The 26,979-nt window shown below is 53.9% G+C and overlaps 2 protein-coding genes across 4 annotated transcripts in view; one reads left to right on the top strand and one right to left on the bottom strand.

Annotated features, from left to right (window-relative positions):
* The window catches only part of PCBD1 (pterin-4 alpha-carbinolamine dehydratase 1), a 1,172,580-nt gene that overhangs the window by 802,444 nt on the left and 343,157 nt on the right, over window positions 1-26,979 (bottom strand). The window lies entirely within an intron of this gene.
* LOC126962500 (cadherin-23-like) overlaps window positions 1-26,979 on the top strand; it is a 340,014-nt gene that overhangs the window by 268,614 nt on the left and 44,421 nt on the right. The window contains 5 exon segments of the mRNA XM_050803593.1: window positions 13,740-13,804; window positions 16,034-16,271; window positions 17,957-18,062; window positions 21,046-21,173; window positions 25,980-26,052. Coding sequence (XP_050659550.1) covers window positions 13,740-13,804; window positions 16,034-16,271; window positions 17,957-18,062; window positions 21,046-21,173; window positions 25,980-26,052 — 610 coding nt within the window.

The following is a 26,979-nucleotide window of genomic DNA, read 5'->3' as shown; positions in this document are numbered from 1 at the left end:
GCCCGCCAGTGACAGGCATAGGGGGTGTCCTGCCAGGCACCAAGTCACCTTGGAGTGAGGACATGTCCCTGGAGCATAGGCAGTGACCAGTCCCCACCCAGGTATCCTCTCTGCACCTTCCCACTAGACCGGGGGCTGCCTGACACCTTCGTATCCCACATGGCAGGGGAGAGGAAGGAGGGTGTGAGACTTATGTCTTGTGGTGGGGACATTGGGAAGATGCTGTCATGGTGGGAGGCGTCGTTACCGGCCCAGGTTTCACTGCACCCCCAGGGGGTTGACTGGACTGTCTTTGCCCCCTTCTCTCATTTCCTCAGCTCATAAGGTCCCGCTTAACTGAGCCTCAGACACCGTGTCTGTCCCCACATTTCTCAGGCCCCTCCCCTTTTCCTCTTCTATCACATCATCCCAACTTAATAACTGGCCCCAGAAAGGGCCCAAGTCCCTTCTGATTGTGAGCATATTGCTCCCCTGCCCCTTCCCTGGGTACCGCCTGTATCTGTTACCTAGGGTGCCACCAGCTGGGTGGCTTAAAACTACAGAAATGTATTCTCCTGCAGCTGTGGAGTCAGAAATCTGAAATGGAGGGGCTGGCAGGGCTGTCCTTCCTCCTCAGGCTGAGCGGGGAATCCTGCCTGGCCTTTCCCAGCTTCTGGAGGCTCCAGGCATTCAGGGCCTGTGGCTGCAGGACTCCCGTCTCTGCATGCGTCTTCTCTGTGCCTCTCCTCTGGATGTCGTTATGAGGACACTTGTCACTGGATTTATGGCCTGCCCAAATAACCCAGGATGGTCTCCTCTCAAAATCTTCCACATAATTCTTTTTTCAAACTCCCCTTTTCCAAATAAGGTCACATTCGTGGGTCCCAGAGGTTAGGACATGGATCTATCTTTTGGGAGGTCACCATTCAACCCATTACACACCCTTGAAGATGTCTTAAGTAGTGACAGGGACATGTTGATAAGGATGTGAAGGGCTGGCCATGGGGACCTGACAGTTCTTCCAATGCCGGCTTTCATATTTTCTCTCTGTGCCCCGAGCCGTCTCTGAACCACCCACCCTGGACTGCAGCCTCCTTGGGCTTCTCCCTCAGTTCCCCGCCGGGAATGCTGTCTCCCCTGCATGTCAAGGCCCTGCCTGCCTTTCAGGCTGCAGCTCCGCTCTGCCTCCTCCAGGAAGCCCTGACTGACTCATGGTCCCCAGATTCCTCTCGGCCCTTGCCTCCCTTGCCACTCCCTGTCTACACCATCCTTGGACTTTTAACCTCTGGCCTTGCTGGGTCTTTTTTCTTGCACTGTGTGGGAACTGTGACTTCAGGCATGTTTAACCTCTCTGAGCCACGCTTTCCTAGTCCATAAAATGAAGATAGTATTAGTACCTGTCTCATAGGGAAGTTAAATGTGTCAACATGTGTACATTTCTTAGAATAATGCCTGGAACCCAGTAAGAATTAAATCAGTAAGCTATTACTACTATTTTTGCAGTTATTGTCGGCCAATTTCTTTGCCTGTAAAATGGAATGTGACCCCTGTGTTTCTGGTTGTTTTAAGGATTAGGAAATTAGCCAAGCATGGTGGTGGGCACCTGTAATCCCAGCTACTCTGGAGGCTAAGGCACGAGAGTTGCTTGAACCCAGGAGGCGGAGGTTGCAGTGAGCCAAGATCGCGCCACTGCACTCCAGCCTGGGCGACAGAGTGAGACTCTGTCTCAAAAAAAAAAAAAGGATTAGGGACTGGTTGGGTGAAGTGCCTTGCACAGTGCCAGGGCCACAGACGGCACTCAGCAAGGGAATGACCTTGGTTATCCCTGTGCCTCTGAGGGGAGCCCCACACCGCTCCTCCAGGCATCTCCCCAGCAAGAGGCCCCAGGGACCACCAGGTGGTGCCAGGCACTCAGTGCAGGCAGCCACCGGCCACCCTGACAGCCTGTGACATACCGTAATTGCTTCCCCCACTACGACTCAGTTAAGCACAGAGCTGCAGGCCAGAGCAATTTGCTCCCCATCAATTTTTATTTCCAGGTTTTAAAATAAAATAAAGGGAAATAAAGAAGAAGGTGGGGGAGCCCAAGAACAACACCACGTCTGTGATAACAAACAAGCCGAGGGCCTCATACCTCAAGAGCACCCGTCAGCCTCCACCCCGGGCTGGGCCTGGCTTCCCCTAGAGCACCCCTCCTGCAGGGCTTAGCGCCACTTCCCCTCCACCTCCACCGACCCGCTGCTGGCACAGGACAAGCAGGTGGGAGGGCTGGGCTGGGAGGGTGCTCAGCAGGAGCACGTTTGCAGACGGCTGGACAAAGAGAGCTCTTAGAACTGGAAGTGGAAATAATACTAGCTCCACTTAGAAAGTGGCTCCTGCGTGCCGGGCACAGAGCTGAAGTGCCTGTGTGCATGACCTTCCTTAATCCTCACAATAATTCCCTGAGGTGGGTGCTACCATTACCTCCATTTTACAGATAGGAAAACTGAGGCTCAGAGCAGATGTTCCTGTGGTTACTCCTTCTGTTCTTCCTTTGATCTCCTCCCCCTTCCTCCTCCTCCCTCCTCTCCCCTCTTCCTTCTCCTCCTCCCTTAATCAATTCCTTTCTCTCTTCCTCCCTCTCCCCTCCCCATCTTCCTTTATCTCTCCTCCAGCCTCCATCATCATCTTTCTGATGTCCTTTCCTCCCTAGAAGTCCATCTACTCAGGATTAGGATCCTTAGTTTGTCTGCTAAAAAAAAATCCTCATAAGTCATCAGATACCTTATTTATTCTTTCATCTATTTAGCTGATATTTGTTGAGGGCTTCCTGTGTGTCAAGAACTAGATGGGTGCTGGAGATCCCTGGGGAACAAGATAGACTCAGTTCTTGCCCTCATAAAGCTTATATTCTAGTGGGGGCGGGGGAAGCCCAGTCAATATTCACCCAGGCGCTCTTACCAAAACCATGACCTTCTCCCACCACACCTATCCACTGGCAAGAACCATCAGCTCCAGATTCCAAACATACCTGGAGTCCAGCCACGTCCAGCTAGACTTCTCTGACCACCCTGGTCCAAGCCCCCACTGCCTCCCACTACCCCTGTGTGACTGCCTTAACTGCCTCATCTCAGAGCCTCTGTTCCTGCCCTGGAGTTGTAGCCAGAGTTTGCTTTTACAGATGCCAGTGCTTTGCAAACGTAGATCGGAGTCTGTCCACTGAGGTCCCAGGGAAGAGAAGGAGCAGCAACCCAGAGATCTAGGGAAAAGTGACCTAGCAGAGGGACCTGTGGGTGCAAAGGGTGTGAGGCTGCAGCCACTTGGCCTGTTAGGAACCTAGCGACTGTCTGAGAGGCAGGAGCAGAAGGCAGTGTGTGGGCGAGGTGAGGAGGCTGCTGGAGGATGGACGCTGGCGCCAGGACAGCCAGGAGCAGGCATCGCGGAGAAGGCATATGCAGCATGCTGGCCAGCCCCAATGTCTTATGCAACGTCCCACGTACACATAGGGCAGAACCCAGGTCCCACCCCCGAGCTCAGTGGGATTTCCATGACTTTGCACCTGGCCACAAATCCCTTTGGAGGCTTTTTGTGCCTAGTCTTGCACTGCACCCCCCAGGGAGAAGCTCATTTCTCACCCTCAAGGAGCAGAGAGTCCAGCAGGATAGCAAAGATGCATTAACACAAGTTCCACCTGCAACTGGTTGTTGGAAAGACTGATTGAGAGATATTCTGAGGCTTCCTTTGCAGTCAATGCCGTGATCCATTAGGAAAGTCTACCATTGGCACTGGTGATGGAGTGGTGGCTGTCCAGCCTAGGTCCACAATGGAACAAAAGGGAGGGAAGGTCCCCTTCCCTTTCTCTGCAGGCCTCACCACCAGTCAGGTCCCCATCCTGTTCTCACTGCCCTCCTGCTTGGTCCCTCCGCCCAACCAGTGATTTGAGCCTCCAGCCAAGCCCCCCTTCACGGTAGCACCCTCTTGTTCTAAGGCCTCCCGCATGCTCAGAAGGCCCAGAGCAGGCATGAGAGCCTTTTCCTATGATCACAGTCCCCCAACATCTCCCCTCCACCCCACCGCTCACTCCCCTGGTGCCATTGCCAACCCAGGACATGTACCCTTTTACGCCTCACACAAAGTGCAGTGGGAGCCGTTTTCCTTAGAGCACCCATCATTTCCTTTTCTCCGTTTTCCTTAGAGCACCCATCATTTCCTTTTCTCCCGGGTGCATGGCCACCCCCAGGAATGCCCATAAAGGCACTCAGAGAGCAGCTTCCCATCACACTTCCCTCTTGCCCATCTAACACCCACCATGCTCCCATCTGTCCAGCCCTGGCTTCCTTCTCAGATTAAATCACTTCCTTCTCAGATTAAATCACTGAGATGAGAGGGGAAAACCGAGGCACCAAGCATTTTCCTAGAAGTGTGGGGCAGACTGGATGGTATTTCCTGGCCACTGGCTTCTACCTCACACACCAGAGAGAAGCTGGAACCCTTGTCCATAGCACTATGGGAGGGGAGGAAAAAGGGCCTCGGGGGCCCCAGCAGGCATGTGGAGGTCACCCCGGCCTCTGGGCTACCGGGTTCCTGCAGCAGTCTTCCTGCCTCCTGCCAGCCACTCCAGCCCCCCAGAGCTTACAAGAGTGCAGTTAATCTCATACAGTTTAAGGACTTATTCAGAGGGGCTCAGTGAATGATGAATGAGGAAAGCATTACCAGCGAAGCACTGGGGCTCCGCAGAGCTGTTTAAAAATGCATTCTCCCATGTAAATTTCTGCTCCATCAATCCTTATGACATGTCAAACATTGCTATTGTTTCCTGAACAAATTGTACCGCGTGCCCTTCTCTGCAGATTTGTGCATGGGAGCAGAACTGCTCGCCAGCACCGGCCGCCTGCCTCTGTTGCTGGGACCCAGGGCTGCTGCGGAGGCAGCTGGGCCCGCCTTGCTTCAGAGCAGAAGCCCCGCACGGGGCATTCCTGTGAGGGTGCGTGCATGACAGGAGTGTGGGCGTTGGTGGGGAGTGATTGAGTGCGTGCCTGCCAGCCTGTGGCCTGCAGGGACAGACACCCAGGTGTCTAGGGAAGGGGTGTGGAGGAGACCACAGGGGCTGAGACTGGGCTGGGGACAAGTAGGGGCGCTGCTTGAGGCAGAGAAAGAGAGAGAGTGTGTGTGTGTGTATGTGTGTGTGTGTGAGGGGTGGAGGTGTGGGAGACCTCTGAGTAGAGTCTACCTGAGCCAGACAGAGAAAAAGAAAGTTTCTAGGAGAGTGTGCGGGGGGTGCAGGATGCAGAAAGCTGTTGGCAACTGCCTGAGACGCAGAGAGAGGAAGAGAAAGGGGTTGTGTGTGGTGGTGCGTGTGTTTAAAGAAGCAGGAAGTATGGAGACACAGGAAGAGAGATGACACGAAGACACACAAGGCAGGCACCCTGTAAGGTGTGCCTGTAAGGGACCCTGTTCCAGGGCAAATCAGTGGAAGAGGGTGAGAGATGATGACTGTTAATTGCAAAGACAGGCTGGGTAAGAAGGGGTTCTCAGGAAGGGGACAAAGAGACAGGAGAGCCTGAGCGCTGTTGGAATAGGGGGTCCCAGGAGAGTGGGCGTGGGATGTTGCACTGAGCACCAGAGGGCCGGGAGCTGGGCTGGACATAGAGTTCTGAATGCACAAGATGAAGGGGGACTACATGAGAGGGTGCCGTGGGAAAAGCCCCAGGTGGGTCAGGAAGGGCACCTGCAGCCAGCCAGACTGCCCCATCCTTCCAAGGTGGCCTCAGGTTGGGCCACACAGCTCCCTCCAATCCAGGCCCTGAGTCACCTGCACAGACCAAGACCAAGCCTGGGGCAGGGGTGGGGTCTTTCTTTAAGGGTCTGTGGGAGGCACCTGCTTGGGTATCTGAGGGTCTAGGCTCAGGGGCTACATCCTGAGAAACCACAGCCAGAGACCCCTGCCACCTTTGCTGGTGGGCATAGCTAGAGTTGCTGGGAGCCCGCTCTCTCCAAGCAGAAGGTAGGGAGCAGAAGCCACCATGGCAAGAAGGGCAAACTGCCTGTGGGGGCCCATCGGGCATCAACAGGGTGAGGAGGATGACCCTGGTAGGAGCACTCTGGATCCCATGGCCGAGGTCTCAAGCTCGGACTCAGATTTCTCAGGCTCAGACTTCGCTCCCCCAGCCCCACCAAAGGGAGCAGCAAGGGAGGGGAGGTCTTAAGAGCGCACGCCTTGGAGTTAACCATGTTGGTTCATGTTCTAGCGCTGTGACTGTGTCACCCTGGCCAAGTCAATTGACCTCTCTGAGTCTCCGTCCCCTCCTTCATCTGTAAAGTGGGGATGCTATGGTGCTGGTCCTATAGGGCTGTTTGGAAGGTGGAATGAAATAAAGTGCAGGGAATGCTTGGTAAATTTGGTGGCACATAGTTAAGTGCTCAAAACGAAATGTCAGAGGGGCACTCTCTCGCCCCTTCCCTTTGCTACAGCCAGGAGAAAGACTGGCACTGCTGACTCAGGCCTTGCCAGACCAAGCATGTAGCCATTCCCCCACCATAGGCTCCTCCAATCACCTTGTATTAACCTTGGAATTTCCCCCCATACGTATTTATTTTTTTCCTTTTTGTCAGCAGAAGAAAATTACACTTCTGCCGGCATTGTCCATCACAGAAACAAGCACTTGCAGATGCAATTATAAAGGCCCAAATGACGGAATTAGTTTTGCTGGTAATGCCGGCATTGGGGAGAATCAGAAGAAATGCCTTATAAATCAGGCGCTAGGCAGCAGCCAGTCTCAGCTGCACCCTCTCCCCCACATGCTGACTGCAGGGCAGGGGCTGACCGCAAGGAGGGTGCTGAGCGCCGAGCGGCCACTGATCTTCACTGCTCTTCCCCTGATGGTTCTGCTGAGGGAGGCTGTTGGGGGAGGCAGAGACTTCCTGAGCCCTCCTCCAGGCCTTGGTGCCAGCAGGTGCCCAGCTCTCTCCAGGAGCTACCTGGACTCCTTGGTGCCCAGGCGATGACTGGCCCATAGACTGACATACATCTGCCCAAAGACAGCTTCTCCAGGATGAATCTATCTAAGCCAGCAGCCTCAGTGACCTTCAAGCCCACTTTTAGCCTTGTTTTCCTCGTAGTTCTTACCACTGCCTGGAATTACATTACTTAGTTATTTCTCCCCTTGCTGCTCTGTCTCCCCATTCTGAGTTTGTGTGTGTGTGTGTGTGAGACGAGTCCCCCTCTGTCCTAGGCCGAAATGCAATGGTACCATCTAGGCTCACTACCACCTCCGCCTCCCAGGTTCAAGCGATTCTCCAGCCTCAGCCTCCCGAGTAGCTGGGATTACAGGTGCGTGCCACCATGCCCGGCTAATTTTTGTATTATTAGGAGAGCCAGGGTTTCACCATGTTGGCCAGGATGGTTTTGATCTCTTGACCTCAGATTATCTGCCTGCCTTGGCCTCCCAAAGTGCTGGGATTACAGGCATGAGCCACCATGCCTGGCTTCCACATTCTGATTTTACGTAGCAGTCCAGATTGTCATGCTTAGGATGTGACTTCAGTGTTGGGCACAGCAGCCAGCACATTGGAAAATTTCAAAAAAAAAAAATATTACTGGGCCGGGTGCAGTGGCTCATGCCTGTGATCCTAGCATTTTGGGAGGCCAAGGCAGGCAGGCGGATCACAAGGTCAGGAGTTTGAGACCAGCCTGACCAACATGGTGAAACCCTGTCTCTACGAAAAATACAAAAATTAGCCGGGCGTGATGGCACACACCTGTCATCCCAGCTACTCAGGAGGCTAAGGCAGGAGAATTGCTTGAACCAGGGAGGCGGAGGTTGCAGTGAGCCGAGATCGCGCCATTGCTTTCCAGCCTGGGTGACAGAGTGAGACTGAGTCTCAAAAAAAAATGTACTAAATATGTGACTGAACAAGTGTCTGGTCACTGTTTTCATGAAGGTGCCTTCAGCGGTGTGCCGGGCATCTTCAGCTGCCCCTGCACATCCTCTGTGCCTGTCTCCTTCTGGGCGGTGCGGGGGCAATAGGGAGCCTGAGCAGGGGCCAGGGGGTTGGAGGTGCTCTATAAACCCCACCTGGCCCCATGCAATCCGGCAACCCCTCTGTCGCTGCTTGCTGCCCCCATGGTGTCTGATCAGGGGGTACCAGCCCCACAGAAGGAAGGTAATGCTGATCCTCCATGGCTGACAATGGAAGTCAACCTTCTACTAAACTGGGCAGAGACGTTGAGCCCTGTATCAAAACTGAGTTAGATACAAACTTCTCTCCTTCACAGGGAGGAAAGTGGGGCACACACAGACAGTTTTCAGGAACGGCAGATTCTGCCGGGTGTTCCAAGAGAGGGATGAGCAGGGGCTCCTGGGTCAAGACCAATGAATGGTTAGGGACTCTAGGAGAGAAGCATTTGGGATGGGCCTCAGGGGTGGATCAGAGTTTGGAAGGCAGTTACAGAATGAAAGGATAGAGGAACTAGCAATGAGAGAACAGTCTGGGGTGCACCAGGGAAGAGGTAGATACAAGAACACTAAGCCCAACCAGACTGTGGACAGCCTTTACACCAGGGTCTGAAATTAATTCAGCAGATCATAGGGAGCCATTGAAGGATTTTGAGCAGAGAAGGACGATAATTTTAGCTACTGGCTTTGACTTTTTGCCCCTGGGCCTCTTATGAGAACCTTGACAAGTAGTAAAATGCACTAGTGTGTACCTCTGAGTGCCAGCCAGAGCCGGGGGGAGCCATTAGATGGCAATGGAGACACAGAGGCGCCAGAGGGAGAAGCCTGGAGCACAGTTGAGGTGCTCACCTGGAGCCTTGGTTTGGCATCTTTTTTTTTTTTCTTTTTTTGACAGTGTCTCACTCTGTCACCCAGGCTGGAGTGCAGTGGTGCAATCTCGGTTCACTGCAACCTCCGCTTCCCAGGTTCAAGCGATTCTCCTGCCTCAGCCTCCTGAGTAGCTGGGACTACAGGCAACTGCCACCATGACTGGCTAATTTTTCTATTTTTAATAGAGATGGGGTTTCACCATGTTGACCGGGCTGGTCTTGAACTCCTGACCTCAAGTGACCCATCCGCCTCAGCCTCCCAAACCAAAGTGCTGGGATTACAGGCATGAGCCACCATGCCTGGCCTTCGATTTGGCATTTCTTAGGTACAACATGAAAGTGGCCACCTGGGCCATCCCCTTCCCCGATCCCTGTCGCCATCTGGCTGGCCTGTGAGACCTTGGAAGTTACTCTGCAGGGAGACAGACATGCTCATTCCTAGAACATCGCAGGGAAGGGGGTGTTTGTAGCAGGAAGAGGAAATTTTGTTCTCTATACTTAGGCCCTTGGCACTCCTCAAACCCTCCTTCCTAAAATGGGCCCCAAGGGTCACTGTCTGTCTGCCACTTCATTTGTCTGTTGGACTTTTAGTTGGTAAGCCACAGACAAGTCTTGCTTGGGAGGAGGTTGTTTAAAAGGTACCATGACAAACAGTCACTTAACACCACTGCACCTGTTTCCTCACTTGCAAACATGGGTGGGAGGTAATAACAGTACTTACCCGTGGAGATCTGGTCAAAATTAAATTCATACATTGGTATGTGTCATGAGAACGTGGATGTAGTTGTAGTTATAGGTGACAGAGACAGACTTACCTTTCCTGAGCTGCCTTTATGTCCGGGCCCTGTACTAGGCCCTGGGCACATGTGGACCCCATGACCCCACACTGCCCTCTGGGAGCCACGTCCTGGTTGGGGGAGACACGCGTTAGCCTCAGCTTCGGTGCCGAGTGAGTGCAGGGAGGAGCCCTAACTTTGCCTTGGGGGTCAGGGAGGGCAGAAGGGTGTGAGCCAGGCAGGAGAGGGAGGGGCGCCGTCCAAGCGGAGGGGGCAGAGCTGCACGTGCTCCAGTCTGGGTCAGAGATGAGGCTAGATATTCAGGGCTAGGGGGTTTTCCTTTGAGCTCAGATCTACTGCCTCCTCCCAGGCCCAGGGCCCCTGACAGGCCCTGCTGCAGCCTGGCGCTGGCCCCACACCCGACAAGGCCCAAGGTCAGTGCTGCTGCCTTCACCCTGGCAGGGGCAAGGAGCAGCTTTTCATCTAGTTTGGCTTCCTACACTTGAAAAATGAAAGTTCTCCCTCTCGTCCTCACCCAGGCATACATATTTCACACGGTCATTAGGCGGTGGCACTGAGGGACTCACAATCTTCCCTGGTCAGCATCGGCAGCCTGGGCGGGCAGTGAGAGGCCCTGGGGACAAGGGTCACCGTGGGAGCCATGGCTGTGCCCAGTCCAACGTGGGCAGGGGAGGGCAAGCCTTGGGGGTGTGAAGCCAGCTTCTGCTCTAAGACAGTCCAGTCCTGTCTCCTGGGGCTCATCACCTAATTTCCCTGGGCCTCAGCTGCTCCAGGCCCCAGGGTGAAGGGGATGGGATGCAGGCACCTCACACATCCTTCCTGTCCTGACAATCCAGAGCAATTTTGTGGGGCACCCAGATCTGGAGGGCTCATCCCCAGGGCTCAGATGTGACCTTCTCCAGGGGCAGCACGCCCCCCATGACCCAGGCCCCTCCCTTCCTGCACACCCCACTTTCTGCTTCTCAGCTGCTGTCCTCCGCCTCCTAGCCTGCTGTCTCTCCTCTACTTCCCTTTCCCTTTTCCTTCTGCCATTTGCTTCTCTTCTGTCCCCTTTCTTCTGAGTCCTGCCTTCTTTATCTTCACCCCAGTCTCTCTGCCCCTTCCCTATTTTCTCTGCACCACCCCCTTCTTATTCATTTTTCAGGCATTTAAGAAGCATCTACTGCATGCCAGGCACCGTCTGTGCTGCGCAGTGAGCACTACAGGTGCCTTCTCTGCCCTCGTCCTTCCCCAAACCCTTTTCCTTTGACAAAGGCAAATGATGGGGGCCAAGGAGGTATGGTTTGGTCACACAGTGACCTGGAACTGAGGTCTCCACACCACAGTGACCCCTCGCCAAGGGGCTCAATGCATGGCAGTCACATCTTCCCGAGACCAAGCTACAGTTATAACAGTCCAACAAGACCATGCAGTGATGACCGCGATTGTCAGTGGAACCTGGGGGAGGGAAGGGCTCTGGGATTCCTCCTGCTCCCCTTCTCCTCCGTCCCTGTAAAGTGAGGATGAATCTGGGGTTGCTTTGGGCAGTGTGGTCTCCTCTTGCCTGGAATAACCAGGCTCCCTTCCTTCTGAGAACAAGCACCCCTCTTGGCTCAGAGGCAATAACTGATGAAGGGCAAGGGCGTGGCTAGATGGCACAGGATTCAAATCCAGCACTGTTCTTTCTCTAGCTGTGAAGCCTTGAGTGAATGATGTGCTGTCTCGATGCCTCAGTTTCCCCATCTGTAAATTGGAGGTGGTGCTGATAATAGTACCTACCTCACAGGGCTGTTGTGAGGGTGAAGGGGTTGTAGGTAGAAGGCGTGCAGGAGCCAGCAGTGGCTGCTGCCGTCGTGAGGAATGGTGCAGGCAGTGGGAGAGGCCCCGTCTGGGAGCCAGTCCTGGGTTGGAGGGTGGTGACATGGCTCAGTGCCTTCCTTTCACTTGTTCAGCACGCACCCCCTGAGAACCTGTGAGGAGCTCTGAGCCTGGGTGGGGTGGTGGTGGGGACAGAGGTCTGCACAGTCTGTAGGAGCATAAGCTGTGGGGATATTGAATGGAAATCCGGCACAAGAGGCCGTCCTATACAAGCTGGCAGCCCAGAGGCCCCAGAAATGGCATCTTTCTGTATAGCCAAGTTTTCTGGATAACTAAGATCTTAACCCTTTGGGTATAAACGTTTTTTCATTTCATTCATTTGGGATAGAAATATATTTTTCACTTATCTGCCTTCCTGAACTGAATATACTAAACACAAATTAGCTTTTCCTTGAAAATTCAGGCTTATCATAAAGAACATAGAATTTACTGGATTTCATAGAATCCAGGAACTTTAAAAGGAACCTCAAAAAATACTGAGCACAAAGGGATCAAAACATATTTTTAGCCGTGAGGGCTTTATCCACTTACAATCTTATAGAGATACCTTAAATACAAAACAGATGCAAATGGACCCCAAAGTCAGTCTGAGGCCTTTCCCCACAGGCATCTGGTGGCAGGCAGCAGTTTGCCCAGCTCTAGAGCAGTGGCCTGGGAAGGGAGCAGAGGGCACATCTAGAACAGCGCCTTGCATGGATTATGTGTTTTGTAAGTAACTATTGAATGAACAAATGATGTCATTTAGCCTGCACTGTGGATTAGAACCATGCCAGGGACAATATAGAAGCCAATGTTCCCAGCCACAAAAGCCAAACCCCTACTAGAACTTCAGGTCAGGGGAGATGGAGGAGGGCCTCACTGGGATGGCCACAGAGAAGGAACACCAGGTGGGGGTAGAGAGGCCAGTTTCTGTCCCACTCTGCTTCTGACCTGCTCCTAAGCCAGACTGGCAGCAGGCTTTCACCAGGCCTCACTGAGGTCTGAGCCTCCATTGTGTGACCTGTGAGACAGATGGAAATGTCTGTCTCCCTACCACATGGACAGCTGTGAGGGGAAACGAAGCCATAGTAAACCTGGATGTTCTTTGAAAATGTAAAAGGTATGACAGCCATGCAGGCTGCCACCATCATTGTCCTTGTCATCAGCATAAGGCTGGCCTCTCTCCTGTCTATCTCTTTTGACCATAAGTGATGCCAGCCTGGACCAGCCCAGTTAAAAGAGGTCTCAATTAGCCAGGCACAGCGGCTGATCCCTGTAGTCCCAGCTACTCAGGAGGCCACGGGGGGAGGATCCCTTGAGCCCAGCAGTTGGAGGCCAACCTGGGCAACATAGAGAGACTCATTTCTAAAAAAAAAGAAAAAGGAGAGAGAGAGAGAGCAATCTCAGTGAACTCACAAACCAAATCAAGGGTGGGGAAGGGATGTCAGATCAGATTCAGGATTCTAAGACTACCAGAATTTGGCCTTCTCTTCTCCTAGCTCTCCTGAGGTCTGGGTGCATCTTCATCCTCCCCAAACGTGCAGCAGGTCTCAGTTCATGTCGCCCGTGCCTAACTCTCTGGAGGAAAGCTTTTATCCCCAGCAACGCAATAGGAAGAGTCCCCAGAGGATTCTGATGGACCCAGCTGTGGTCAAAGGCCGTTCCCAGGCCAGTCCCTGTGGTCAGGGACAGGCAGGCAGTTCCCAGTCAGGCCTTTTGTGCAAGCAGAGGGAGGAGCCAGAGGAGACAGGTAGAGAGGGTGCAGAGTGTTTCTAAAAGTGAAGGCCACTGGGCAGATAGGCCTGCCCTATGCATGCAGTGGATTTGCAAGAATTTCCAGGGTCAGAGAAGGGAGGGACCAGAGGGCTTCCCCCAGTGGCTAGTACATCTGACTTGGAGGCTTTAAGGACTGTGCGAGAAAAACCAGAAGAACCCACCAGATGGCTGACACCCACCTTCGTTTGTGGTACTCTCAAAACCACAGGCTGTGATCCCAGGCCACGGGTCCAGGGTCTCTCTCCCAAGCTCTCGGAGCATCTGCAGAGAAGAAGCTTGCCCCGCCTGGAGGGGGCATGAGCCCCCATGAGCCCAGGAGGGGTGGTTTCACTCAGTTAGAGATGCCTGGTAGACCAGTCCTGTAGAACTGCGCCTTCCAATATAAATTTAAACAGCCAGTAGCGGCCTGTGGCATCCTTACTGAACAGCATGGTTCTAGAAAATTCCACCTGGGCCAAAGGAGACATGCGAGAGGAATATGGATTTCCTGTGGACCTGAAACCTCAGCTGGGCCTGGCAGTAATGACTTCTTGTTCTCACCGTTGCAGGCAACAGACAATGATGCAGGCACCTTTGGTGAAGTCAACTATTTCTTCAGTGATGACCCGGACAGGTGAGACTCTGCCCACGGTCCCTCAGGCCCGTCCGCGGTGGTCCTTGGCCCTCCCCAGACTCATGAGATCTGGGAACTTTTCAGTGCCCAGGGAGGGAGGTGCTGGGCCCTGTGGCTAGAGCACTGGACTGGAAGTTGGAGCCCATGGGCACTGTGGCTGGTTTGACCCTGATCGTGGCACAGCCTTGGTCAAGTCTCCTCAACTCTCTGAGGCACAGCTTATCTGACCCTCAAAAGATAGCCTTTAGCTTTGGGAATGGATCCATTGTGTCTCTGAGAGGCTTTGAAGTACTAGCGACTGCATACCACCACCACCACCACCGCCGCCAGCCGCAGCAATTACGTGTCAGGCTCATCATGGCCAAGGGCTTCACACGCATTGTCTTATGTCATCGTCTCAGTGAAATGACAGAGGAACTCAGTCCTAGGCACTTTTATCATCCCCACTTTACAGGTGAGGAAAGTGTAACACAGAGAGGCTAAGTCACTTGTCCAAAGTCACACAGCTGTAAGTGCCATGGTCAGGCTTCTGCTCGTGACCTTCACCACTAGGCTACACAGCCTGCCCCAGGAGGGCTGTCAATGTGCAGCAGCCCATGGGCAGGTTACTTGCCTCCCTGCCTGACACATGCCAGCCTTGCCCCATCACTCCTCATGGTAACATGGTCTAGGCTTGGTTTTGGGCCTTGTCTTCAATTAGTCCAAGCCAAAGGGCAGCCTTCTCACTTTTTTTTTTTTTTTTTTTTTGGAAACAGAGTCTCGCTCTGTTGCCCAGACTGGAGTTTTATGGCAAGATCTTGGCTCATTGCAACCTCCGCCTCCTAGGTTCAAGCAATTCTCCTGCCTCAGCCTCCTGAGTAGTTGGGATTACAGGCACCCACCACCACACCCAGCTAATTTTTGTATTTTTAGTAGAGATGGGATTTCACCATGTTGGCCAGGCTGGTCTCGAACTCCTGACCTCAGGTGATCCACCCACCTCGGCCTCCCAAGTGCTGGGATTACAGGCATGAGCCACTGCGCCCAGCCGCCTCTCACTTTTAACAGGCTCAAAGGCCACGTGTCTGATGCACTGGGAAGCCTGGTGGAATGAGTGAGGCGGTGGGTGTCAACTTGAATGACTGACCCCGACTATCTGTGAGAAAGATCAAGAAAAGATGGGGAAGGAGCTAGATGCAGTGGCTCATGCCTGTAATCCCAGCAGTTTGGGAGGCCGAGGCGGGTGGATTACCTGAGGTCAGGAGTTCAAGACCAGCCTGGCCAACATGATGAAACCCTATCTCTACTAAAAATACAAAAATTAGCCAGGCGTGGTGGCAGGTGCCTATAGTCCCAGCTACTTGGGAGGCTGAGGCAGGAGACTGGTTTGAACCTAGGAGGCAGAGGTTGCAATGAGCTGAGATTACGCCACTGCATTCCAGCCTGGGCGACAGAGTGAAACCCTGTCTCAAAAAAGAAGAAGAGACAAGGAGATTGCTAGGGGCATCTGGCCATTCTCTGTCACTCAGTGATGGGGGCCTCAAATGGGAGGAAGGCACCAACATGGCTGAATGCACAGGGAACCCTTTCCCCAGGGGACCCGTGTTCATGTAGCCTTATCCTGGTCATCTTGGATGGTCTCACCTCTTCCCGTCTTCTGGGCCTGAGACTTTCCTCACTCTGAGCCAGAACCTTCCAGGCTTGGTGGTTGGCAGCTGTGGTCAGAGCACACAGATGTCAACTGACGTCTCAGATGAGGCTCCTGAGGGGACATTTAGAGGACGTAGTTGGAGGGGTTGTCTTGCCATACCTTTCTACTACCCAGGAGATGTCTACCAACCTCCCGCTCAAGGCTCATCTCCTCAAAGTCAAGGGGCAGCTCCCAAAAGAGGACCAACCACCCTGCCCTTCACCAGCTGCTTTCTGCCCATTCCTAGCATGCTGGTGCATCTAAATTTCTGCAATAGGTAGGAACTCCTGTTCACAGCAGGAGGGTTGTTCTGCCTGGTTTCCTCCTTGCTTAAATCAGGCGACTCCTCCTGCCCACCTCATGTGATCCTGATCCCTGCCCCCACCCACCGCCTTTAGAAATAGCAGCTCTTCTCAGGGCAAGTGAAAGAGAAGGCAGATTTCAGACTTCATTTATTTCTGTTTGTCACTCTGGGCAAGGACAGGCTGGGAAATGCCGGCCCCATCAAGCCTGTTTTAAACCACGGTGTTCCTTCCCTCCTTCCTCCTGGCCTGGCACAGGTTCTCGCTGGACAAGGACACGGGACTCATCATGCTGATTGCCAGGCTGGACTATGAGCTCATCCAGCGCTTTACCCTGACAATCATTGCCCGGGACGGGGGTGGCGAGGAGACCACAGGCCGGGTCAGGATCAATGTGTTGGATGTCAACGACAATGTGCCCACCTTCCAGAAAGATGCTTATGTGGGTGCTCTGCGGGAGAACGAGCCTTCTGTCACACAGCTGGTGCGGCTCCGGGTAAGGTGCCAGGGAGCCCTGCACTCCTGCCATTCATCTTACCCTTCCCCCTGTACTTGCTTGCTTGCTTCTTTTTTGTTTTTTGTTTTTTTGAGACAGAGTCTCACTCTTTCACCCAGGCTGGAGTGCAGTGGTACAATCAGAGTTCATTGCAGCCCCAAACTCCTGGGCTCAAGCAATCCTCCTGTCTCTGCCTCCTTAGCAGCTGGGACTACAGGCTTGAGCCACCATGCCTAGCCTGTGCTTTCTTCTTGACCAACCCCTCGGGAACCCACTGCAAGAGGGGCTGACCTCCCATCCACAAAGAATGCTGCAGATTTGAGAGTCAAATTCTTGGTCTGTGTTGGGCCTTCTCTGAGCAACACCTCATGTCCTTGGTACCAAGTGGGGCTTTATATGTCTCAGCTTAAATATTAGGTCAGAATTAGCAAAAGATCCCCCTCCCCACCCATCCGCCGCCATCTCCCTTAGCAAGGACATTGAGTGGGGAGGACTTCCTTGTGTCAGGACCCCGTTCAAACCCTTTAATGACTGACTAGAATCAGGAAGTGCTACAGCTGGAAGGAGCTACAGAAACCATGGAGTGCAACCCCATTTTACAGAAGGAGAACCCGGAGGGGAGACGCTTGCCCACGAAGACATAGTTAGTAGAGTATCAGAGCCAGGTCTAGTCCTGGAATGCTATTCTCCAAGTGCTTCCTGCAACAAGTCCCCACTAGGCTTCAATGACCTTTAACCAGAGACTTTTAAATGTCCCCCCTTCCCATGCTGCCTACCCAAAGGGATGGGACCCAGAACCTCCATTTGGAACTTGTTTTCGAAGCAGGCAGGGATGAAGGCAAGGCTGGAAGGGTGGGCACAGGGGATACCTAGAAGAACAGACCATGTGCCCGCCCAGCCTGTCCATGGCCCCCCATACAACCCTGTCCTGCCACGCCCTCCGTGCTCAGCTCCAGGTATATACCCCCAGTGATGGGGACCACTGGAGGCTCTAGAGTGAGGGATGACCTGGAAAGAAGCTCATTAATTCAGTGCCCAGAGAAGACAGCCAAGGGGAAGAGGGATCCCTGGCCCCACTCCAGGTGCCTTCCTTTCTCCTTGCTTTCATGCAATATGCGTGGATTAGACACCCACTGTGGCCAAACACTGGGTTGGCCTGTAGGTATGCAGCAGCAATCAAGAAACAAGGTTCCTGCTCACATGAAACTGATAGTCTAAGCGAGGGAGGCAGAAATTAGATAAGAAATTACCACTCGGCGTAAGGGGACCAGTGGGGTAAGGGGACCCAAGGCCCCTAACCGGGTCCGGGAGTCAGGGAAGGCGTCTGCAGGTGGGGGTGTTCCAGCTGGGGTTGGGGGTGGGAGGTAATTGTGTCTCAGCCTCTGGGAAGGCCAGGCCTCCACATTCTTCCTGGGCATCCTACCTGCCCTCTAGATTCCCCAGGCTGCCTCCACACGCAGCACATGGAGGGGAGCAGGGAGTCTGCTGGAAGCCAGAGTGCAGCCTCTAGTTGAAGCACAAGGGGTGCCTCCCGGGTTCCTGGGCCAGGACAAGACCCAGGGCTGGATCACCCAATAAAGGAGCTGTCAGCAGGGCCAGCCTTCCCCTCCCTCGCAGCTGCCCACCCTCTTCTGGTCCTCAGCCTCCTGCAGGCTCATGGCTCTTGTCTGCCCTCTTCCTTCCAGGCAACAGATGAAGATTCCCCTCCCAACAACCAGATCACCTACAGCATTGTCAGTGCGTCTGCCTTTGGCAGCTACTTCGACATCAGCCTGTACGAGGGCTATGGAGGTAGGTGTGGGGCAGAACTCGGGGCCCAGCCAGGAGGAGGGCTGGGGGGCTCTCTGTACTCACACCTCCCTTGTGCGGGTGGGGCGGGCACCCCGTGTCTCCCTGACACCCTGGGCTACTCAGGAAGCTGCCCGGAGCACCTGGGGCTGGAGCGGGATGTGGCCTGAGTCGCCCTTCCGTAGGGTCAACATCTGTGTCTCTCATCAGCGGGATCTCTCTCTGGTTCTCAGGCCATGGCCAGCCCTGCAATCGAGCCAGAAGTGTGATGGTAACAGAATCTCTGGGGCTCTCTGTTTCTTACCAAGGCTGCGGGCAGGTCCGTGGGATGGAAGCTCATTAGCCAAGGCTCCCTACCCTTTGGGCGGCCCTGTGGGGCCAGGCACTCTGTACCATGCCCTGCTGCCTACTGTGGGTCCCCATCCCTGGAGCCCTGGCAGGAAATAGCAGCAGCAACCTCAAGCTCCAAGATCCCAAGAGAGACTACTTTGTTTTTCAGACGAGGCAGCTAAGGCCCAGAGACGGAGCAACTTGCCTGAGCTCACCCAGCAAAGCTGCTGAGCTTGGCACCAAGTCCCTGTGTGGTCTGGCCCTTGGTTGCCTTGCGAGCCTCAACTCTCAGCAGCCCTTCCCCCACCAGAGTCCAGCCTCTTCGAACACTTTGACACTTGTCTCCCCTTACTGGTGTTCACTCCCATGTCTTTGCAAAGTGTGTTCCTTTTGCCAGGAAAGCGCTACCTCCTTGCCCCTTGGTCCCGCCTTGCTTTGGCTGTCCAGTGTGTAGCCCCTGGCTAGCTTTAAGTGCTCATTTAACACTTCCTCCTCTGGGAAGCTTCTCTGATTCCTGGAGCCAGGGTTAGGTGCCCCCAGGGCAGAAGGGATGGATGTGCATTGAATGACTCTAGGTCCAGTGCTCACTCCTCCCACTGCCCCACAGTTTGTTCAGAGAAATGCCATTGTAGAAATTGCAGTTCTGATCAGAGAGGTGGCTCAGGCCTGTAATCCCAGCAGTTTGGGAGGCTGAGGCCAGTAGATCAATTGAGGTCAGGAGTTTGAGACCAGACTGGCCAACATGGCAAAACCCTGTCTCTACTAAAAATACAAAACGGCCAGGCGTGGTAGTGTGCACCTGTAATCCCAGCTACTTGGGAGGCTGAGGCAGGAGAATCACTTGAACCTGGGAGGCAGAGGTTGCAGTGAGCCCAGGTCGCACCACTGCACTCCAGCCTGGTGACAGAGCGAGACTCCGTCTCAAAAAAAAAAAACAAAACAAAGACAAATTGCATTCTTTATGAAATCTACATCCATCTTTCTTTCTTTCTTTCTCTTTCTTTCTTTCTTTCTTTTCTTTCTTTTTTTTTTTTTTTTTTTTTTTTTTTTTTTTTTGGACAGCGTTTTACGCTGTCACCCAGGCTGGAGTGCAGCGGCTCTATCTCGGCTCATTGCAACCTCCACCTCTGCCTCCTGGGTTCGTATGATTCTCCTGCCTCAGCCTCCCGAGTAGCTGGGATTATAGGCGTGCCACCACACCCAGCTAATTTTTGTATTTTTAGTAGAGATGGGATTTTGCTAATGCTGGCCAGGCTGGTCTTGAACTCCTGACCTCAAGCCATCTGGCCGCCTCGGCCTCCCAAAGTGCTGGAATTACAGGTGTGAGCCACCGTGCCCGGCCCATCCCTCTTTCAAAAACTTAAAAGTTCCATGCTTCTGCCTGCCTCCATACCTCATCCTCCTCTCAAGTAGAAGAATCCCACTTAGATTTTATATTACTAAAGCAATAATCTTGTTTCCCTTTTCCAAATAGAAAGGTGTAATTTAATATTGTTGTAATGCCTTCTAAGACCTCCCATGCCCCCTACTCCCAAGCCAATATGCCTTCCCTCCCCAGTTGAGAATCAATGGCTTAGCACAAACAAGTACTAATGGAGAGACTTCAGGCATGTGCAGTGGTGGGGATATTTCAGGGCAGGGGCATCTATCTTAGCTCCCTGCAAATCCTGCCTCTCAGCCTGGGTCTGCCTTTGGCGTTAGGGTTCTTCACCCACCTCTAAACAGAGTTCTGTTGAAGGTAAGGTCTGCATCACCCAACCCTGAGTACCTCCCCATGGGGTCTAAACGGTGCCCAGAGTAGGTGACTGGAAGGGCATGAAGAGCCCATAGCATAAAGTGGGGAGGAAATGGAGGGAAGAGAAGAGAGAGAGAGACGCCAGGGGCAGTTGGCTCACACCTGTAATCGTAGCACTTGGGGAGGCCAAGGCGGGAGGATTGCTTGAAGCAGAAGTTCGAGACCAGCCTAGGCAACACAGCCAGACTCTGCTTCTGCAAAGAAAACTTCATAAATAAAAATAAATAAAGGAGAAGAGAGGGAAGAAGATTAGAGAACTAGGGCTAGAGGAGACTGAGGAGGGTCCTGCCTTCTGCACCCCACTGCCTGGTCCTCCCTGGCATCCCCAATGCTGGGCAACAACTGGGGAACTCTGTGCTTACCTGGAGAGAGGAGTAGTGACAGGGAGGGCTACAGGGCCCGAGGCATGACCCTGTCCTCCGAGCAGCTTCCAGACTGATGAGGGGAAATCCATAAAGTGCCAGATGAGTGAGTGAGACAGACAGACAGACAAGCAGGCAGGAGTGCCTACTAAGAAAGAGCCTGGGTTCTGGAGCTCATCTCCCCACTCTATTGAGTTGAGAGCTGTGTGACCTTGGGCAAGTTACTGAACGTCTCTGAACTTGGTTTCTTCATCTGTAAAAGTGGGGCTTACATTACCACCAAACCGGCTATCACCTCATGGGCTCCGCACAGGGTCCAACACACTTCAGGCAGTCAGGAAACCTCAGTCGAGATGGTGAGGCTCCAGGTGTTCAGAAAACAAGCCAGAGCTGGCCCGGGCCATGCCAGCCATACCTTCTTTGCCCAAAGGGGACCCCTGGCTGGACGGGCATCTCAAGTCTGCTTACAGAGGGATCTGGCCTGTTCCTGTCATTTCAGTGATCAGCGTCAGTCGCCCCCTGGATTATGAACAGATATCCAATGGGCTGATTTATCTGACAGTCATGGCCAAGGATGCTGGAAACCCCCCTCTCAACAGCACCGTCCCTGTCACCATCGAGGTATTTGTAAGTACCCAGGGCCTCTGGCCTTGCCCTTCCAGGAGCTGAGAGTCAGGTGAGGAGGAAATGTCGTGGGCTTCCTTCATTTATGGCTGCGTTCTGTGAAGAACGGGAGAATTACTGGAAGGTCATCTTCTCCCCTCTCCCTCTCTCCCTATCCTGCTCTTCTTTTTTTTCTTCCCTTTTCCACTCCTTTGAAGATCTAAAGGGGTCTGAAACCAAGCCACAGTTTGTCTGACATGAATATCAAGCATTCTGTGTCAGTGCTTTCTGTGTCTGAAATTATCAGTTGCTGAATCCATCTCCACGCTGGTTCGTTTGCCCCATGCCACACCGGGATGCAGAGTGTGGCATGACAGCGGGACCAATGGGCCCCTCCGCATGGAGACCTCCCCACACACACCTGTACACACACTGCCTGCCCCCCTCCCCATCTGTGAGAGACAGCGAATGCGTGTTGATGGAAGAGTTAGTGCATTATCGGCTCCGGGAGGATTAGATCAGATTGTCAGGTTCGGAGATGCGCTGTGATTTGACATAAGCTCAGGAAAATCTGCCCCTGGAGCAGGCATGCTGGAGAGCCTTCCTCTCACAGCCAGCTTCACCAGCAGCCTCTGCCACAGCCCCACACCAGGCCTTAACAAGCTCTTTCTTCTCAACCTGAGGCTGAAGATCCAGGGCCAGCTCCCAAGTGGAGAGGCCCTTGTCTGGGTCGGGAACCCTATTTGCTTGCTGAGTAGGATGGAGCTGGAATGATGGGAAAGTCAGTGTGATGCCTGACAGGGGAGCCCTCCAGATGGCCACATGGGAGCAGAATTTAGGGGTGGCCAGGAGAGTGAGGCTGTGCAGAACCAGGATAGCAAAAGGAAGGGCAGAGAGTTGGGGCCTTGCTTCTGGAGTCCTTATGCCTGGCACCTCAGGCTTCAGGGAGTGTCAGGGGAAGGAGGACAGGGATCAGGAGATCTTCAGAAGCCTTAAAACCGGCCTGGGCCAGGCGCAGTGGCTCATGCCTGTAATCCCAGTACTTTGGGAGGCCAAGGTGATCACAAGGTCAGAAGTTCAAGACTAGCCTGGCCAACATGGTGAAACTCCGTCTCTACTAAAAATACAAAAATTAGACAGGTGTGGTGGCGGGTGCCTGTCATCCCAGTTACTCAGGAGGCTGAGGCAGGAGAATCATTTGAACCCCGGAGGCAGAGGTTGCAGTGAGCCAAGATTGCGCCACTGCACTCCAGCCTGGGCAACAAGAGCAAAACTCCATCTCAAAACAAAACAAAACAAAACAAAAAAAACCACCTGACTCAAACCTGTAACCTCCCACCTAGAAACAGCGAGGGTAGGGAACAAGAATGCATCCCCTGGCAGTCATGACCATGGCTGGCACTCTTTACCCCATGGCCCGACCCAGACCACATCACCCAAACCTGGCCTTAGTTTCCCAGACTTGACCACAGCCCCCAAGCCTCCTCTAATCCTAGCTACCCTCACAACCCTGACCAACCCACCCGTCGCTTTCAACCAGCCAGGATGCTGCTCTGCACAAGGAGGCAGTGAATTCTGTGCTGGGTCCCCAGTAGGACAAGAAGGTGACTGTGTATCCTGCTCCACTCCCCAAGAAGACACCAAGTGGAAAGAGGGGTGTGGCCGTGGAGGCATATGGGTCTGAAACCTGGCTCTGCTACCCTCTTGCTGTGTGGCCTGGGTCTCTGAAACAACATCCTCATCTGCAAAATGGGGATAATCGTGGTACCTGCCTCATGATATTTTTGTGAGGATGAAATGGGATTGTGCAGGTGGCACCTGGCACCTGGAATGTTGGCTGTCATTACAGCCAATAAGACAGCCATGCATAACAGCAGCCACACCCGTGCCCCAGCCTGTCGCTAGTGCAAATGGGAGCGCCCGTGAGTGGGCTGAGGCAGAGAGGGAGCCGTTCAGGCTTTGGGGAGTGGATGCTGGAGAGGGTAAGAGTAAGGGAGGTCTAGGGAAATAAGTTAAGTGTTCTGGCTAGCCCGGGGCTGGACAGACCTAAGTAGCCAAATGGAAATTAAACTGTGCTGAGCTCCAGCAATGTGCCAGGTCGCTTCACATGACCCAGTCCCTTTCAGTCCCACTTTACAGATGGGGAGGCTGAGGCTCCAGGAGGACCCAGGGTCACCAGTGCCTTTCTTTCTTCACCTTTCTTCCTTATTGGCAGAGCTGGGACTTAAACCCTGACCTGAATGACTCCCATGTTGATATTCTTTCCACCACAGCCACAGGCCTGGAACCTTGGTCATCCCTATCCACACATGACTGAGACCAGAGCTTCTCAAAGTTCCCTGGGCCCTGGAATTCCCTGGGGATTTCATTAAAAGGCAGATTCTTATTTAGTGGGTCTGAGGCAGGGCTAGGATTCTGTGTGTCCTCCCAGCTCCCAGGTGATGTGGATGCTTCTGGTCAGGGGACCACACTTTGAGGAGCAAGGCCTTCAGAGACCCACCCTCATGAGATTTTGAAACCCGAGCTCTGCCCCAAACCCCAGACCTGTCCCAACCTGTAGCTCAGCTGAGGCAGGGACCGGAGCATCTTGTTGTGCCTCAGCCCCCCTCAAAGGGACCAGAGCACGCAGGGAGAGGAAGGCGAAGGGACTGAACTCCCTTTTTGCCCCTGCAAACAAAAGTGTGATCCGCAGCCTCCCTCCCTGAGACCACAGAGGAGGTGGGTGGGGGTAAGAATCCGCCTCACTTTGCACTTGGCAAGCCAGGGTGTGCCCTGGCAGGAAACCACAGTGGCCTAGTAGAAGGGACCCTATTTTCAAATTCCCTCAAAGGCATCCCAGGGACCAGCAGGGGCCCTGCACTTCCCTTTGGAGTCCACCCTAACCCTGGGGCAGCCGGAGAGTCTGGCAACAAAGACAGGTGCCACCTTGCTGTGAGTGAACATTGTCTCTCAAGCAGGGCCTCTGGATGGCACAGTCACTTGTGTCTGAGGACCACACTTGAAAAGGTCACCGCCTTCAGGCTGATTTTGCACGTGGCTGGCTTTTAAGTAGCTGTCACTCGGCTAAGCGGCCTCCTCCCTCCACAAAAAGGATTTTCTCCCAATTGGAATTTAAAAACCCAGCAGCAATGAAGTCGTGGATGGCAGCATTTCCTGCACAGGTTGGGGTAAGGGAGAGGCAGATGGAAACCACGGGGCTCCAGGAGGAGGAGGGGCCGGAGGGGCCAGGTGATTCTTTTTCATCCACTGCTTGTTGGTTTTTAATAAAGAAGTCAAACTCGGTTTGTAGATTTCCCATTAGGGGACAATAAGCTTTTGTAGAGCGAGCCGCTGAATTAGAACTAATAGCAAATGCAGCGCCAAGATCCAGGGAAATATCACCGCTAATAAGTTTCTGCCTCATGCTCTGTCACTGACATTCTCCGCACCGTTTCGTGCAGCCAGGCAGAAGCTTAAATGTATAAGTATATGGGGCGCTCGCACCCGCACCAGGGAGGGGGAAGATGCCCAGGCATGCAGCTGGGGCATTGGACATCAGGGGAATCCTGAGACTACTGGGTATCTGGGGAGAGGGGCAGGTCAGCGTGAGCCAGGGTGCCATCCAGAGCCAAGGGACAGATTGGAGAAAGAGAGGATCACTCCTTTCTGGGCACCCACAATCTTAGCAGGCTGAGATTCTCGGATGTCCCAAGGGGTGTGCAGCCAGATAGCATGCCCCCATCTTTCATGGCTGCTCCATCAGCAGGGACTCCAGCAAAGGGGGCTTCATACAGGATCCTTTCCCTCTAAGAGCTCGCAGTTCCACGAGAAGCCAGGCCCTGTCATGGAACTCCTATTTGCACTAGCAAACAAACAGGAACTGCTGAAGACTGTAGTATAAAGACTGGCCAGCAGTGCCGGGACTCAGCCTGACTCCTGAGCTCCGCACTGGACTCTTGGGAAAGGGGAGATGATCATGAGTCAAGTGGGCTGGGGAGGCTTCCTCCAAGAAGTAAGCAGGGAGGAATTCTTGTTGAGGGATTGCAATTCTTGTCCAGTGAGGATAAGAGTATTAAAGGGCAGGAAAGCCTCTTCTCATTGAAGAGGAAGGGCCGCGGTGTGGAGGAGTTGGGGGATGCATAGGAGGAGGCAGAAGCTGCCCACCCCACCTCGCCAGGCTCAGCCCCTCAGCCAAACACCATCCTCTGGCCACTGGCGAAGGCTGGGCTAGAAGAGCTATTGCTTTAGAACTGACAGGGGTGGGGCTCTGGGCCAGGGGTGGCCCAGGGGCTGGAAGAGCCGTTGTTCTTGTGTGCAAGGAGGAGTCTAGCTGTACCTGCCAGCAGCCAGCCCAGGGCCAGAGTTTGGGCTCTGGGAACCCCCTGACCCTGACCTGCCCCTGCATACTTCGGTATCTTTGGGGAGAGTCCTAGAAGCTTTTGTCATCATCCTGGTGGACCTACACAGGGGTCCAAGTGGGCACTTTCAGCATGGGAGCTGGGGGTGTGAGTGCTGGAGTGAGCTTGGGGCTCAGCTGGAGGACCAGCGGGGAGGCTGGGGACCTGGCAGCTGTTGGCAGTCCCAGCTGCTGCCGGCACACTCCCTCTCCCTGGGCCTCCCCATCCCTTCCTGAGGCCTGCATGTTTCCCCAGGGTTGGTCCTACCTCCTAGAACTGTAGCCTGCCAGAGGGTTACCTGACTGCCTGTGACACTTCACCTGGCTCTGGTTATACGGAGAGGCCAGAGCTCTTTGGTGCCAGCCTGGCCTAGCCTAACTCCTTGGTGCCCACCTTAGACATCCGGCCAGCCACCTGCTCCCTGGCTCCTGCAACCTGTCTGTTTTCCTTCCAGGATGAGAATGACAACCCTCCCACCTTCAGCAAGCCCGCCTACTTCGTCTCCGTGGTGGAGAACATCATGGCAGGTACAGGCTCAGGTTGGGGAGTGGGGGGCACATGAAGGTAGGCAGCCAGCAGTCACGGCACCCAGGATGTGCAGACTCCGGCTCTGCACACAAATTCTGAGAGGTCCATGGCCTTCTCTTTCCCCAGCCAAGCTCCTTGACAAATCGGGGAGCCTTTGGAGACATCTAGTTACCTGCCAGCTAACAGCTAGTTACAGAGCACCTACTATGTGCAGGTGCTGTGCTGGGCACTTGGTTCCTGCTCTCCTTTAACTATAGTCTAGTGGAGAAAGAATAATGATCCATGATTAATTAAGCAATCTTGATTAAACAGTCCCAAGTGTGCAGAGGGCTCTGAGACTACAGTACTGAGAGGCAGGTCCCAGGGGCCGTGATTTCAGAGAAGTGGCCTTACAGCATGGCATGTGTTCCTATGTGAGGATGCGATTGACAGGCTAATCTCTGGGCCAGGCTCAGGTTGCAGGGCTCAGCTTGCAGACCCAGCACCACCAGCTCTACACTCAGGTTCCAAGGGATCTGTTCTGCCCTCAGGGCAGGCTGGCAGCTTCGCCCTTACCCTCAGAGCAAATGATCCCAGCAAGGAAAACACCCATGTCAGGAACTGCTGCAGTGGCTGAAGGAGATGGGAAGGCTGGAGTCAAGGACAATAGAGTCAGAGATGCTGGAGTCATGGATGGTGGAGTCAGGGACACTGGAGTTAGAGACACTGGAGTCAGGGATGGTAGAGCCAGGGATGGTGGAGTCAGGGATGGTGGAGCCAGGGGTGGTGGAGTCAGGGGTGGTGGAGCCAGGGGTGGTGGAGCCAGGGATGGTGGAGTCAGGGGTGGTGGAGTCAGGGATGGTGGAGTTAGGGGTGGTGGAGTCAGGGATGGTGGAGTCAGGGGTGGTGGAGTCAGGGGTGGTGGAGCCAGGGGTGGTGGAGTCAGG

Source organism: Macaca thibetana, chromosome 9 (genome assembly GCF_024542745.1).
Source record: "Macaca thibetana thibetana isolate TM-01 chromosome 9, ASM2454274v1, whole genome shotgun sequence".
Lineage (NCBI taxonomy): Eukaryota > Metazoa > Chordata > Mammalia > Primates > Cercopithecidae > Macaca > Macaca thibetana.
This window is presented reverse-complemented; position numbering and strand designations above follow the sequence as displayed.